We start from the raw sequence: 15,388 nt of genomic DNA, 5'->3' as shown, positions 1-15,388 counted from the left end.
TTACTGGAAAGTGATTGACAAACCTCATTTTAATGCTCAAATTATATCATGTCACCAGGAAGTGTTTATGGATATTTAGTTGATTGATTGAATGAATGAAAGAATGAATGAATGATTAAGTCAGGGTCTATGGGAGTCATGGATATCAATGTTGTCCAGCGAGGCTTTAATATGCTTTTGGTCGGATTGCCAAAGTAGCAAAGGCAGTCATTTTTCAGTCTTCTTTTGAATGTCACCTTCTGTGGAGGACTCCCCTGATACCCTCATTAGGTTTAAGTGCCCACTGTGTGCTCTTCTCTTCCCACCCCCATATACTAGATGGTTCATTGTGTTTTTCACTTGATCTTGAGTTCTTAGAGACAAAGTTACATCTCATATAATCTTCTTGCATCCATAGCACAGGGTCTGGAAAAAGGAAACAAAAAAAACAATTTTTTAATGTTTCCAGGTACCAGGTATTGTGCTAAGTGCTTTAGCTACCAATATGCTTGACTACCTGAATATCAGGTGCCAGGGTAACATTATCATGCCATTGTGCAGGTAAGAACACTGAGGCTCAGAGGAGGTAAGAAGCTGATGTTTCCTCCTTCTTTCTTCACTCTACCACTAAGCTATATCTCCAGCCCTTTTTTATATTGAGATATGGTCTCACTAAGTTGCATAGGCTAACTTTAAACTTGCCATCCTCCTAGCCCAGCCTTCCAAGTCGTTGGGAATACAGGCATGTGTCACATCATCTGCTCTGGGCTCTTTCTTAAAGCAGATAAATTTTCTCTTACCATTGTCTCTAGTAAGCTTCCCCAAAATATCCTGGGCTCTAAAGGAATTTGGCTTATAAGAGGCCAGTGTTCTGGGGTAGAAATACTAGCTGCTTTAAGTAGAAAGGGTAGTGCACTAGAGGATGCTAGGCATCCCAATGAATAATTGGTAGGGCTGGAGAAAAGAACTTGAGGCTAAGCTTCAAAGAAAAATGCCCCAAACCGCATGCAGGCTTGACCAGATGAACTAATGACGGCTTCTCCCTTGCTTCCCTGGATTGCCACGTGCCAGGAGCCTTCCCTTGCTTCAACTCCTGCTGCTGTCAGCCCAGTGCTGCTTATTCTAACGGATCCAGAATTATCAGACTGGATGAGTTAGTGAGTGGACAGCACTTGGAGTTTTGCTAGGCACCTTGTAGCTGCCCCTTTGATGTGATTTTACCTCCTTAACCACTCTTTCAGCTGGTGGATTGGGTTTTGTGATATGTAGAAGGAGACTCATATGCTCTGGCTCATATAGCAGAACTATTTCCTGGAGACTGAACTATCTTGGAGGGTGAGTGGACCTGCATTTTCTAACAGACATAACTATCATGTAAGCTGCTGTATCCCAGGAAGACTCCAAAAAAGGGGTAAACTGAACCTTAAAGGCTCATGATTTTACAGAACCTGACCCAAAAGAAGTAGACTATGCTGTCTTGTGGAACAGGGTCAAACTCAGAGTTAGATTCAAATTCTGACTAACTATGAACACGTATGCTAGTTTCTTCATCTCAAGGACTGGAAGAATATATACCTTCAATAAATTTTAGCTCCTCTTCTTTAGAAACAATTATTATGATTTCCCCTCGAAGAAGTGCCATGTGTCTTCTCCCTAACATCATGTATATTTTATGTCCTCTATGCCATTCCATCATACTTTGTATCAGAAAAATGTTATCTAAGGAGACTACAGAATTCAATACAGTCTCATAATTTTCTGGGTCCTGCCCAAGAAATGTCGCAGGGAGGCCTTAGGAAATTCATGCAATAAAGCTGAAACATTTTATTGATAACAATTTTATCCAGACCAGGAATATTGTAGCACATGTCCACCTAGGTGTGTCTCTGTTCACCTTGCTGAACATTGGGGCCAGGGATGAGGTTGGAAGTAGAGACTGGGGCTAAGAGGCAGTACCCATGGTGCAAGCAGGGACAGAGCCTGGAGGTTGTCATGGAGGGCACTGGTATGAACATCAGAGCAGCCCAGATTCCCATGTTGTCTCTTGCCACTTCCCAGTTTTGTGATTGGAGCCCATTGCATAATCTTGCCACTCCAATTTTTCCACTGTGAAACAGGGAGGACAATAATACCCTCTTCTCGCATTTGTGAGGACCCTAGGGGTGTCGTTAAAGATCTCAGCTGCTATGCTTACTATTTTTACTACTTTTCCTGTGGTCCAAGCTGGGGCTGAGGCTCCCAAGTCCAGGACCCAGACAGGCAAATGCGCACAAAAAACCTGGCGGCCAAGTGAGACTAAGGAGCTGCCTAGCACCTGGGTTTTAATCCTTTGGGGTCACGGGGTGGGCCGAGTGGATTCAGGGGTGGGGCTATGGATAGAAGGTCAGAAGAACAGCTGTTCCTGACCAGCAGGCGCGCTTGGCAGTGTAAAGGGGAGTGGCCAAGTTATTTCCAGGGCGGGTTCACTCAGCAGTGAGGGCGGAATAGTGAGGGCACGACCAAAGTCTTGCGAGATCTCACTGCATTAGCGGTAGCGGCCGCGGAGGAGGCAGCATGAGAGGTGAGCAGCTGGCTGTGGGTGGCGTGGAGGCCCTTGGGGACTGAGGAGGGTGAGCGTGGCAGAGACCAAGGCCCCTGGCAAGGGGAGCGGGGTGGGCATGAGGGTGGCCAGCCTCTTTTGAGGCAGTTCCCCATGCCCCGCTGCTACACTTGCACCGCCTGGTCTACACCATCCCAGACCTGCTCTGGGTGGGGTGGCTAGGCCAGGGGCCAGTCCCCCTGCCCAGTCAGACCTCGCTCTTGGTGCAACCCCGGTCCCACCTTAGGCTCCCAGGGTGGCGGGGTTGACTCTGCTGGCCATGGCAGCTCCACTTTGCTGTGTGCCAGGCGCTTGTGCACTTCCATGCTCTGGCTGCACAGAGAGGGGCAGCGCCCTGCCCAAAGTTGCATTGCTGGGACGTGGTGGGATGGGGTTTTCAACACTCATGCAGGCCTGTGCCCCTTCCTTGTAAATGGCTTTACTCCCAGCAATGCTTGCAACTGGTTCTCTGGGGTCCTGGTGGGGCTTCAAAGGGTGTGTCTGGGACCCACTCTGAAATTAGATGCAGCATGGAATGTGAGTTTGTTGGGACAGGATTTTCCAAGCCTTTTGTCTGATTCCCAGAAGATCTTCCACACCTAAACTATCTTTTTGGCCTTTGTGAGAAAGCAGAGGTGGGATTAGAGTGACTTTTGTGTGCTAGGGGTGGGGTCAGTAGCCCAATAAAAGTGGAATACTGGAGCCCAAGGCTTGCCTCAGGCAAAGGAAACTTTGATTCCCTTTGAAGCAAGTGATTCTAGTCTGGTACAGGTGGTTGTCAACCACAAAATCAAAGCTCCTGTCCTTGGTGTTGAAAGTTTAAGGAGCCTACTTTGCTACTGAGCAGTGAGGTTCATAAATAACAGAACCTGCCTACACACATAAGTGAAAGTGGGTATGATACTTTCACTTACATGTAGAAGAAAAATAAAGGGAGAACAATGTATGATATGCAGTACTGTCTCACTTATAAGCAGAACTTTCAGTTGTGGTGGATGACAGTATGAATTCAAGTGCTTGCAACTGCTGCTAATGAAGAAGTTTGAGTTGGTTTAAAATAAAAAAGTATTAGGATCTAGTTCAAACAAGAAAATCAAAGAGAGAGATGGAGATGGAAACTAGGGAGAAAACACTTAGCATTGGGATAACCTAAGTTAAGGTAATAAAAAGCAGAGTCTAGATTGAAGTAGGGATGACATGCCAAGGTCAGTTACAGGCTGCCTCACTCTATCCACTATTGCCCTTGCATGGATCCCATTCCCCACCATGTTGCAACACATCCTTTGTGTCTTGTGGTTTGAGGTACTGCTACTTGAAGGAACAGTAACGAATTCCTTCAGTTGCTAGTAATAACAGTAAAATATTAACAAGATTGAAATTTTTGGATTTATTAGGGTGCAATTTATGTGCCATCTCATACTGTTAGCATATATACTAGTCTATGTATACTCATTATAGTTTTAAAACTTATGTTGAGTTAATGTGTAGTGTGAAGAAATGAGCAGTAATTTTCAATTTCCTTATTCTCCTGAAGCATCCCTTATTAGTTTGTCTTACATAATTTGAGGCAAGCTGTGGGTTTTTCTATGAAAACTTTTAAATATTATGTCTTAAAGAAATGCTCATTTAAAGTGGGCTTGATTAAACTATTTTTAAGATCAAAATTCTTGTGACCAGCATTAACCTTGATAATACAGATCCATCCCACCCAAGCATTGTTTGAAGCCTAGATCCTGGCCCCCAAACACTAGATGCCCAGGGTGTCCCCCAAACTCTTTGATAACTTTTTTTCTGGGAAAATTATCATTTTTTCTGATGTGTCTGACATGGTCTTGGTTAGTGACACTTTTGTCAATTATTCTAAAATCTTGGGAGGCAAGGTTTTTTTCTGTCACAAAATTTTGTCTGTGTTTGATGGGAATTCACATTAGAAATGTTGACAACTAACCACTAGAATCATTTTATCAGTTTGATGTGAGAAAAGAGTTGGGAAGTGACAGTGTGTATAATAGCATGTCTGAGTTGAGTAGAATATACATTCGTGTCATCACTTAGGGGCTGGGTTACTTATAGGGATTGGATTGAACCCAATGACAATCTACCTCTGAATTCCAGACCTTTCCCCCTTCTTGAAATGGGATCTTCTGAAGCTGTTGAAGCAGTCTTAAACTTGGGATTTTTCTGCTTCAGCCTCCCAGATTTTTGGGATTACAAGCAAGCAGCAACATGCCCAGCTGTAATCACTTTTAAAATAACCCTTTCTACTTACTAGTGTTCATATTAGCAAATTTGGAAATGTAGATAAATGTACATATACCAGTCTTCATGGTATGACTCATTACAAATTATCTTTTCATTTGAAACACTGCTAGTTATGATAGAGAAAAAATAAAATAAAGTTTAGCTTAAACTAGCTAAAGTGTAACAAAAATTTCTTCAAGTTGTTTAACTCTAAAAAGGATATTTATTTTGATTTTTAAAAAAATCTTGTAAGGTGTTTTTTGCTTATTACTATTGAAATGTGCTATGTAAACAAACATTTAAGTAAAGACTTCTTGGATGAGGATATATTTTCAATTGTCTAGAGATATATTGAATCTTTTTAACATGAGAAGTCAGCCAAGTTGAAAATATTTTATTTTTATTATTTTGAACAAGTAAAATGTTCCAGAGCAAAAGAAGTCAGTACTGTTAAAATTACTGTTAAAAATTATTCCTTTTTTTTCATATTCACATGTTCCTAAGTAAACTAAATAAATAACAAATTACAATGATTTTGAAAATGTTTCAGTTTGTAAGCATAGAGGATGTGTTTTCAATGGACAAAACACGCATGCCTTTATGGTGTTATACATTTGAGAGATGTAAGAGTTAGTTAGGAGGAAAACAAATAATTTACCCTACAATTCTGTGGTTTATAATTAAGGCATTTCATTGATTTTTAAGATGCACATCTGAGATGGATGGAATCTTAAAATTGGCATGTTGAAACCACATGGCAGTTTTTCTTCTGAGTGGTACATAGAATGAGAATATTCTAGTGTCTTAAAGGTGATTGCATCTCAGAGGCAGTGAAATAGGAAATATATAAAAATGTCAATTTATTGGTTAATTTTAGCATAAAAAACTATTCAATGGTTACTTGCAAAATGAAGATACACATTTCTTTATCCTTCTTTTTTTGTGGGGGAGGTGGTGAGTACCAGGGATTGAACTCAGGGGCATAGAGCCACATCCCCAGCCCTATTTTATATTTTATTTAGAGATAGGGTCTCACTGAGTTGCTTAGTGCCTCACTGTTGCTGAGGCTGGGTTTGAATTTGAGATTCTCTTGTCTCAGTCTCCAGAGATGTTGGGATTATAGGCATGTGCCACTACATTTGACTTCTAAATACTTCTGTCTAAACTAGAATTCTTTATTCAGAAGATTCCTATAGAGATCTTTTTCCTCATGTAAAACAAATGGAAAACCATCGTTCATAAACATGAGTACCTTTTTTTTTTTGAAAAGTGTTTGAGGGAAACAAACTTCTTGGTTCTTTTTCATGGAGAGCACATGGTGGGCAGTTAATGCATTTGAAGTTAAGTTGTTCAGAAAACACAAGCAGAGTTTATGAAATATGGATTATTTTTGTTTCTTTCTCCTATTTCTGAAAGCTTGTAGGTCCACTTATACTTTTTTAAAGACATCCTTAAGTTGAATTTTGATGATTCATAGTTGTTATTGTTTTTATAAGAATGTATTCGAAAACATTTATTCTCTGTGTACATAGTTTATGTGGGAAAGTAGCTCCATGTTATATATTGGTTAGAACGACTGTAAAAGGACTTTTTTCATTTGATAGTGAGGACAAATTTCATAGGAAACTCAACCATATGAAGGTTACATACCTTTTTCCCTAGAAGGACTTCAGCTGTGCTTATCCAAGTGTGGTCCTAGGTCCTGGAGCTTGTTTGAAATGCAGACAAGTGCTGTTGTGAACCTGTGGGAAGCACCAGACAACATATGTGACTCTCATGCTTGAGGGTATTACCAGCCTTGCTGGACTAGTACAAAGTTTCTGATTCAGTAGTCTGGGTGTGAGACTGAGAATTTTAATTTTAACAAGTTATCACATGATGCTGATGCTACTGGTACAGGAATGATACATGAAGAACTATTATACTAGAGTGCCCTCATTGTACATTTCTCTCCTCTTTTCTAATTTCTTTCTCCTTCAAATAGCTTTTTTAAAACAGACTACCATATCCTTTAACTTGATTGAAAGGGGAAAAAGCAATTTTTTTTTTGCAATGACCATACTAAGATTGCTTTTCAGCATCTAATTTCAGAACAAAAAATCTCTTTAAAGCTTGGTTTTAAGTCTTATTTATATGTGTCTCTTTCTCTTCTTTCTGTAAGTATTCTTTTTAATGTTTAAAAATTCTTTTAATATAGATAACATATTGTTATGGTCCAAAAGTTAAAATGGCACAGGCATGCTTGGGAAAATCTGATTTCCAACAGCTTCCCCCCCCCCTTCATTCCTCTTTCTTTGATAACCTCTTTTAATTGATTTCTCATAGATGTCAATTGTTTCCTTTTATAGTAGGAGAAATGCCAGTATACTATATTATTTTTATATACAATGTAGCATACTATGTTACTAATTCTGTTCCATGACTTTTTCTTTATATGCTCTTGAGATATTTTTCTTTTACTATTTATTTAGAAAGAATATAATATTTGTTTATAGAAAAAACTTTTTTAACAACAGCTTTGTTTATACAGCATCTATTAAGTACCTTGTTTATTTCACCAGCCCCCTTGGTGGGTATTTGGGTCATCTCTATGTTTATCACAGACCATACTGTGGTGAAACAGCTTGTGTGCATATCATTTTATACATGTGCAGGTGGGATACATTGTGGGATCACTGCACCAGTGGGCTTTGCATTTATAATTTTGTTAAATACTTCCTTTCTTAAGTATTGCACCATTTTGAACTCCCAAAAGTACATTTTCTCCTTTTATCCATGGTGGATTGGTTGTTTCTGGATACTGAAATTCAAGGATGCTTGAGTCTCTTTCATAAAAAGGCTTAGTATTTTCATGTAACTTATGTACATCCTCCACATACTTTTAAATTATCCTTAGATTTCATAGAATACCTAATATGATGTAAATGCCATGCAAATAGTTGTTATTGTTTAGGGACTAATGACAAGGAAAAAAGTTGGTATGTGTTCAGCATGACAATTTAAAAAACATGTTTTCACCTATGATTGTCGAATCCAGTCTGGATACCACAGATACAAGAGGGCCGATTCAAGTGTATGAGAGAGTTCCTATTTTCCTGGCACCTTTCCAATGTACTATGTTTACAACCCTTGAATTTATTAACAGTTTGATAGATGAGAATTATCAATATAAAGTAGTTTTAATGTGCATTGCTATCATTATTTATGAGGCTGAGCATTAAAAACTAGTTGTATGTCTTTTTCTGTGAATTCTCTGTTCATGTGTCTTGCACATTTTTGTTTTGGATTCCTTTTTTTCCCTTCTCAATTTCTAGAAATTTATAAATTGGAGAGATTAGTCTTGTGTGATATAAATTGTAGTTTTCCCCAGATTTTCACTTATTTCATTTACCTTCACATCTTTTAATATAAAAATATTATATAAAAGTCTTACTTTTTTTTTCTTTGAATTTCACAGTTTATATTACTTATTATGATATCTGGATTTTAAGTCACTAAAACACTTCCAAGATTTTTAGAATTTGCCCATGGTTTCTTTTAGTACTTTTATGGCATCTTTTTTACATTTAAATGTTAAAACTAGGATTTATTCTGGTGTTCAGAATGATGTGTAGGCTTAACTTTATCTTTTTGTGTGTGCCTGTTATTTTCATCTGTTGGTTTTAGAGCCCTTCTTTGAGCACTCTTATTGTATTGTTAAATTTTGGATGTACTGGAGTGTCTCTGGGTTTGTATGCTATTAGACTTTTTCTTCATGTACCAGTATCACATTATTGGCTTTATAAAAGTTTTAATATTTTTAAAACTAACTAGTTTCCCCTTCTTGCTTTTCATATGTCTGGCAATTCTTGCTTGTTTATCTTTCCATAAGTTCTATAGAACTGTTTTGTCTAGTTCCAGAAAAATAAAAACCTAAAAGAAATAAAAATCAGATAATTGTATACATTTAAAATCTATTTAACTTCTCCAAACTTCAGCTTCCTAATCTGTGAGAAGAACAATACTGTCTTTTTAAGAATATTGGGAAAATTAAAGGCAAAAATGTGTGGAACTCTTCACTGTCTCTTCCACCACCACCATGTGCTGAGGGGTGATTTTTTCCTGATTGTACTTCTCTCACTTTTAAAGAGAGAAAGAAAAGCAAGGCAATAAAAAGATATTGGAGTTGAAGTTAAAGCTAAAATCTTTCTCAGTTTTCAGTTTAAAGATAATCAGTGCATTTCAGAAAGGAAACAAACAGTCTTGTCTTCAAGGCCCTCCTGTTTATTGCTCTCTTGTGTGCACGCTAATAACAGTGCTACTCAGCATTCCCCAAAGGCCCCATGTGTCCTATGATGCCATCCTTTCCACCCAGAATCTGTCACACCTAATTCTGCCACTTAAGATATGTTATACCCCCAGTAAAAACCAGTGTCTGTCACTTCAAGCAGCTTTCCTATGTTGTGATGGTTGGGGATGTGGCTCAAGTCATAGCACATATACCTGGCATGTATGAGGCACTGGGTTTGATCCTCAGCACCACATAAAAATAAAATAAAGGTATTGTGTCCACCTTAATCTTTTATTCTTTATTTCTCCTGTTAGCTGCATTTGTTAAAAATGTTTATACTACATTTAAATAGATATTAAGACATAATTACATGACTGGGATTATGACTCAGTGCTTGGCATGTGTGAGGCACTGTGTTAGATCCTCAGAACCACAATCAATCAATCAATCAATCAAAAAGCTATTATGTCCATCTACAACTACCAAAAAAAGACTTTATTACATATTAAATGGGTTGGATTTTGTGCATTTGGAACAGTTTCTTCCTATATTAAGCATAAAGCTTAATTTAGACTGGCATGGTAAGTGATCGTTTAATTGGAAAGTTGGGTAGACTTCAGTCTTCCTGTGCACAATTTAAGACTTTATACCCTTTGAGATGGAACAGCTATGCAGTCAGAGTAGTAGCACTGAGGTGCAGTTTGAGGAGAGACGCCAAGTGCTGATGTACAGTGTAGATGAGAGCCGCTCAGGGTTTCTTTCTGTAAACTGCAACTGACCAGGTCTCCCCCAGGTGCACTGTTAACTTAATGTCTTATGCGTGGACTTTTAGAAAAGGGAGGGAAGAGCAGTAGCTTTTGGGCACATGGTTCATAATGAGCTCAGAGCTTAGTGAAACTCCTTAGGGATATTACAAAGTTCTAAAAAATTCCCATCCCTCTTAGGAATTCCCTCTCTTCTAAAACTGAAATTTTTTTCTAGTGTGTGGCATGATGCAAATTTGTGTTGAGCTATGCAGAGTGAGTCTCTTACTACAGAGTCTAGATTGTGTCTTTAAATAGACATCCAGCATGGGAGTATGGCTGAAAACCACTATCCTCTTCCTCACACCTTATCTATAGCAGTACAATTAAAATGTCACACAAGCTTTTCCTTCTTTGGTTTGTATAGAGAGGACACCTTTGTGAAGCTTGTGCTTGTGTATGTTAAACCCCATGTGTTTTGTTTTAGATATATTTCAGTCTGTTCTAATATAAGAAAGTTTTTCAGTCTGAACATTCTAGCAGCCATCACTCAAACATTAATTGCTGTCAATGGGAAAGGATATCTTCCCACATCTTCTCTTGGTACTTGAAACCATCCCACTTCCTTTTTCTTTTTCTTTAAGAACAGATAACAGACACTTGGGAATTATAATCAGATTGTATCATTTTTTATGGAAAAGTTACCAATTATTGCACTGCAAAATAGTCATTTCTTTCTAATAGAGAGTGTTTCTCTCCATGTCTCTCTTTTTCTCTCTCAGTTCAGTCCTCTGAAATACCTCTTAGGTGAATGAATGCTTTGTGTCATGCCCTGATGTAATATGTTTAAAAGAGACTTTATTGATAGCTTTTTCAAAAAACCTATGTGGGAGGTGGATGAAGGAGAATGATTATTCATTCAATATGAAATCTTCATAGATCTTTATATGTCCACAAGGTAGAAGGATGGCCAATGTTAATCATCCCTACTCTGATTTAAGGTCTGAAATGAGTATTTGCTGTGAAGAGTTGTAAACAGTGAGGATTTTTGTAGTGGGCTGTGGATTGAGCATTGCACTGTGCTCTTTGTGTGCATTACTTAATTTTGTTCTCAATACAGCAAGGACTCAGTAAAATTGTGAAGTTTGTCCTTGGGCATGTAGCAAGCATGTTTAAAAAAACAAAAACAAACAAACAAAAACTATCACTTGAATTCATTTCTCTCTATCTCTAAGGTCCAGTGCTTTCATATTCATACAGAAAAGGGTATTTGTAGAAGCTTAGAAAATTATATGCGATTTCAGAGTCTGCAACAGGAAGATAGATAGTATAAGGCCAGCTTCAGCAACTTAGTCAGACCCTGTATTAAAATAAAAAGGTCTGGGGATGTAGCCAGAGGTAGTACATCTCTGTGTGGTTCAATCCTCAGTTTCACACCGAAAAAAAAAGAAGGAAAAAAAGGAGAAAGTTGTTTGAATGTTTTCATGGTTGTAGTCTAGATAATGGAAGTGTTGAAAAGACTGACAATAACTTTATTCTGTCATCACCACTGCCATTATTAATACTATCCTCTTTATTTTTAATGTTCTTCAGCATCAGCTAATGAAGTCTAGGATAATGCCAGGGTGTCTGGCTCATAGGCTTGTATAATTTAGCAGCACTCCAAAATGAAAAATTCATGCTGCCAAGTACAAACAAACGTTCTGTGCATTGTTAATTTGGTTATAGGAGAGAATGCTTGTTTTTCCTTGCTATGTGCTAATGAATCTGGAAGATTTTCTTAGAAATGTAATGGATTTTGATTCGTTTAAATCCATGTAATTGAAAAGAAATGGGCAGTCTTAATAAACAATTTTTCATTGTAGTGTTTGGTTAATTTCATTCTGTAACCTGCCAGCTAATTGTGAATTGCATGCTCTTTTGTTCTTTGCTCTTTTTACTTTGGATCTGATTTTATGGTTGGTTTCAATAGGATTTTATTGGTAGGAATATAGATTATTTCCCCATTTGAACAGATTGTGTGTTTTTATGACAGATTATTCTGTCACACGCAGAGTGATTCAACCTGACCCTTATGCAGAGTTGTTACTATATGACTTTGTGCAACCATTTCAAAAATAACAGTTTTATTGATATATAATTCACATTACCATCAAGATCACTCCTGAAAAGTGCAATTCACTGAGTTTTAGTATATTCACATAGTTGTGTGCCTATCTTTCTGTCTCATTCTGAAACACTTTTTCATCTCCAAAGAAGACCCATACCCTTTACTCATCACTCTCCACTCACTCTTGCTTTACGTATCTATGAATCTCCTTTTTCTCTTTGTGGATTTACTTGTTCTGGATATGTTATATAAATGTAATCATTCAATATATGGCCCTTTTTGTCTGGCTTGTTAGCCTATTTTTGAGTTAGCACAAATTAGAATTTTATTCCTTTTTTTATTGCTGAATAGTGTTCTATTATATGGGTACACTACACTTTGTTTATCTATTTTTCAGTTGATGGATATTTGGATGACTTGCACTATATGGTTCTTAAGTTCATACTGCTGTGAATATTTGTGTTTTTTAGTTGACTTATGTTTGCTTTGGGTAGATATTCAGGAGTGAAATTCATGGACCATAAGTAACTCTGCCAGACTCTTTTATGAAGTGATTCTATCATTTTACATTCCCATCAGCAATGTTTGAAGATTTCATTTCTCCATATTCTTGCCAACAGTTTTCCATGGTACTTTTTTTTCATAGTAGTCATCCTAATGGGTATGAAGTGGCATCTCATTGTGGTTTGGATTTGCATTTCCCTGATAACTAATGATATTGAATATCTTCATGTACTTTTTAGCCATTATTTATCTTTGTTATACAAATGCCTATTTAGATTCTTTGTGCATTTTAAAATTGAGCTGTCCTTTTCTTGTTCATTTGTAATAGTTCATATGTATTCTGGATATACACAAATATACTCTTATGAGATATGAGAAGTGTAAAATTTTTCTTATTCTATAGTATTTTCACTTCTTATGAAGCAAATAGATTTTTTGTTGGAGTCCAATTTATCAGTTTTTTTGATTGCTTATGCAGTTTTCTCTGAAATTTTCTATAAGTTAAAAAAAAGACCTTATTTCTCAACATCTCCTGTTAAAATTTTTTTTTCTACAGAAACATGATTATTCCTTTAACTACAAAATAGGTTACAGATATTAGAAAATATTTTGTGTTTTCAAATATTTTCTTCAAATTTATTGGGTGAAGCCAAAGTTTTCAAACCTGATATTCAGTGTACTTTTTTAAAAATCAAAAAATGTCTTTGAGTGTTCTGCTAAGCTCAGAATGCACATATTATTCTGTAAACATTTATAAATGCCTAAAGTATTCTGATGAGTTGACTTGGCTTGGAAATCCAGGAATGCTTGTAACATGGATTTTCTCCTTAAAAAACAAGTGGTCATGTGCCAGGCTACACATTTCTACAGAGTGTAGTGGCACCAGTGGAGGAGGAGGGGTACTGTCTTGGTGAGAAAGCCTCACAGGGAGTCGTTGCTGGTATTCTGTCTGCAGAGATGTATGGTTGATCAGAACCTTTAGTTATAGTATATGATTCTTTTTTTCAGACACTTGCTGTTGTTTGTGTTGTGTACCTTGGCACCAGTTATCTATAATAGCAATATTTAGGGATATTGATGTAATGAAATGTAAATATCAATGTGATGACTTTGATACTTAGAAGAAAGCCTAAAGAAAGCCACTTTTCTTTGACTTCTCCAGGTTTTCAAGAATGGGAACTTCTGACTTACTAATTAATTCAGTGTTGTGTGTGTGTGTGTATCTGAGTTCCAGCCCAAACCCAAGCAGTTCTGGGTAATCAGAGCTGAAATGTGAGGCAAGGAGGAACAGCTATTTGGCTGGAGAGAAGATTGTGTATATAGATAGCGGTGTGTACTGTTAAGGAATTTAGATTTTTCTTTAATAATGGAGAGCCATTGATGGGTTTGGGTGTATATGGGTAATATGGTTTCTCCTATTAACTGTACCACAGATGATGGTTGTGAGGACTAGAGATAGGAGACCTGTGGAGCTGTTGGACTACTCCAGATGAGAGCCAATGAGGACCTGAGCTAAGGGGACAGATGATAGAGGTGGATTCACAGATTGGAAATATTTAGAAGGTGCAAGTTTGGATGCTTGATTGAAATCAACAATCATAAATTGGAAGGAGGATTACTGAAGAAGGAAGATTTCTGAAGAAGGATTCAAAGGAATAAAATGCCACAGAAGCCAGCATGATTTTAGGCCCTTGGGGGTAAAAAGTGACAGAGCAGGGGGCCATTCTCAGGCTCTCCCATAACTCCCACAAGAGGGAGGAAAGAGAGTCTCCTCCCAGCTGTGCTTTTGAAAATCTCAAGAGCACTCTTAAAAAAAAAAATATATATATATATATATATATATATATATATATATATATATATATATAATTTTCTTTACTTGTTGATGAACTGTATATGTTTTTTTTTTTACTTTTATGTGATGCTAAGAATCAAACCCAGTGTCTTACACATGCTAGGCAAGTGCTCTAACTTTTAGCCACAATCACAGCACTCAAGATCACTCTTAGCCTTGGGTATTGTGCTCCCTGCTCAGGCAGAAGCTTTGCTGGGAGCTTCCTGCCATCATCACTAGCACTCCAAGAAGAGGGGAAGGATTGTGGAGGAGATCCATATGTTTCTCTTTGGTAATTCATCCTGGCTTGGGCAATTGTTAAGTTCTGAAGAGGAAAGTTGAGAATACTTCAGAAGTTTGTGGCCTGGATAGCCTGCGATGACAGCATTTCTGTGCAAGAACAAGGTTCATAAGTGAGTAGACTAGAACGCAGAAAATTCACCTCTAGACCAGCTTTGTTTGGGATGTGACTCTTCAGATGTTATGTTTTTGTGACTATTCCCCTGTAGAGACTGGTTATTTTCTTTGCTATGACTTTCCAGCATGGATTTTCAGAGGTACCCTTATCAGCTCCTAGAAAAAGTAATTAAAATTCATTTTATACAGTGCAGCTTTTTGTGTTTCTTTTCTGCCTTTTTTTTTTCTACTAGGAATTGAGCCCACAGTGGTCAGCCACTGAGCCACATCCCCAACTGTTTTTTTTCTTTTTTCTTGAGACAGAGTTTTGTTAAGTTGCTTAGAGCCACACTAAATTGCTAAGGCTTGGTTTGAACTTGCAGTCCTCCTGCTTCAGGTTTACAAGCCATTTGGGATTACAGGTGTGTTCCACCAACCTGGTTGAACAATCTTTCTTAATGGACAAAAAAAACAGTAGATGCTGTTTAAGTGGTTCTTGCTCCTATGATAGTAAAGTGTGAATTTAAATTTCTTTATGCATCTCAAAGAGAACACAATATTGTACAGCAAGACTAAAAGGGTGGAAGTTATGTGGTTTCTTTAAACTACTTTTCTTGATGTTATCCATGAAACATCAGTGTGCTTAGCAGTTAAATAGAAATTCTTGTCAGAGGACAGTGGAAGGCTGGACTGGCACTACACTGTTACACCAACAGCATCATTTAAAAACAAG

The 15,388-nt window shown here is 37.5% G+C and overlaps 1 protein-coding gene across 1 annotated transcript in view; it reads left to right on the top strand.

The window, feature by feature from the left end:
* Positions 1–1,008: 1,008 nt before the first annotated feature.
* LOC143640684 (uncharacterized) overlaps positions 1,009–15,388 on the top strand; it is a 90,532-nt gene continuing 76,152 nt past the window's right edge. The window contains 1 exon segment of the mRNA XM_077108342.1: positions 1,009–1,136. Within this exon segment, the coding sequence (XP_076964457.1) occupies positions 1,009–1,136 (128 nt within the window).

Source organism: Callospermophilus lateralis, unplaced genomic scaffold (assembly GCF_048772815.1).
Source record: "Callospermophilus lateralis isolate mCalLat2 unplaced genomic scaffold, mCalLat2.hap1 Scaffold_564, whole genome shotgun sequence".
NCBI lineage: Eukaryota > Metazoa > Chordata > Mammalia > Rodentia > Sciuridae > Callospermophilus > Callospermophilus lateralis.
Note: the sequence above shows the minus strand (reverse complement) of the source record. Positions and strands in the feature narration are given on the sequence as shown.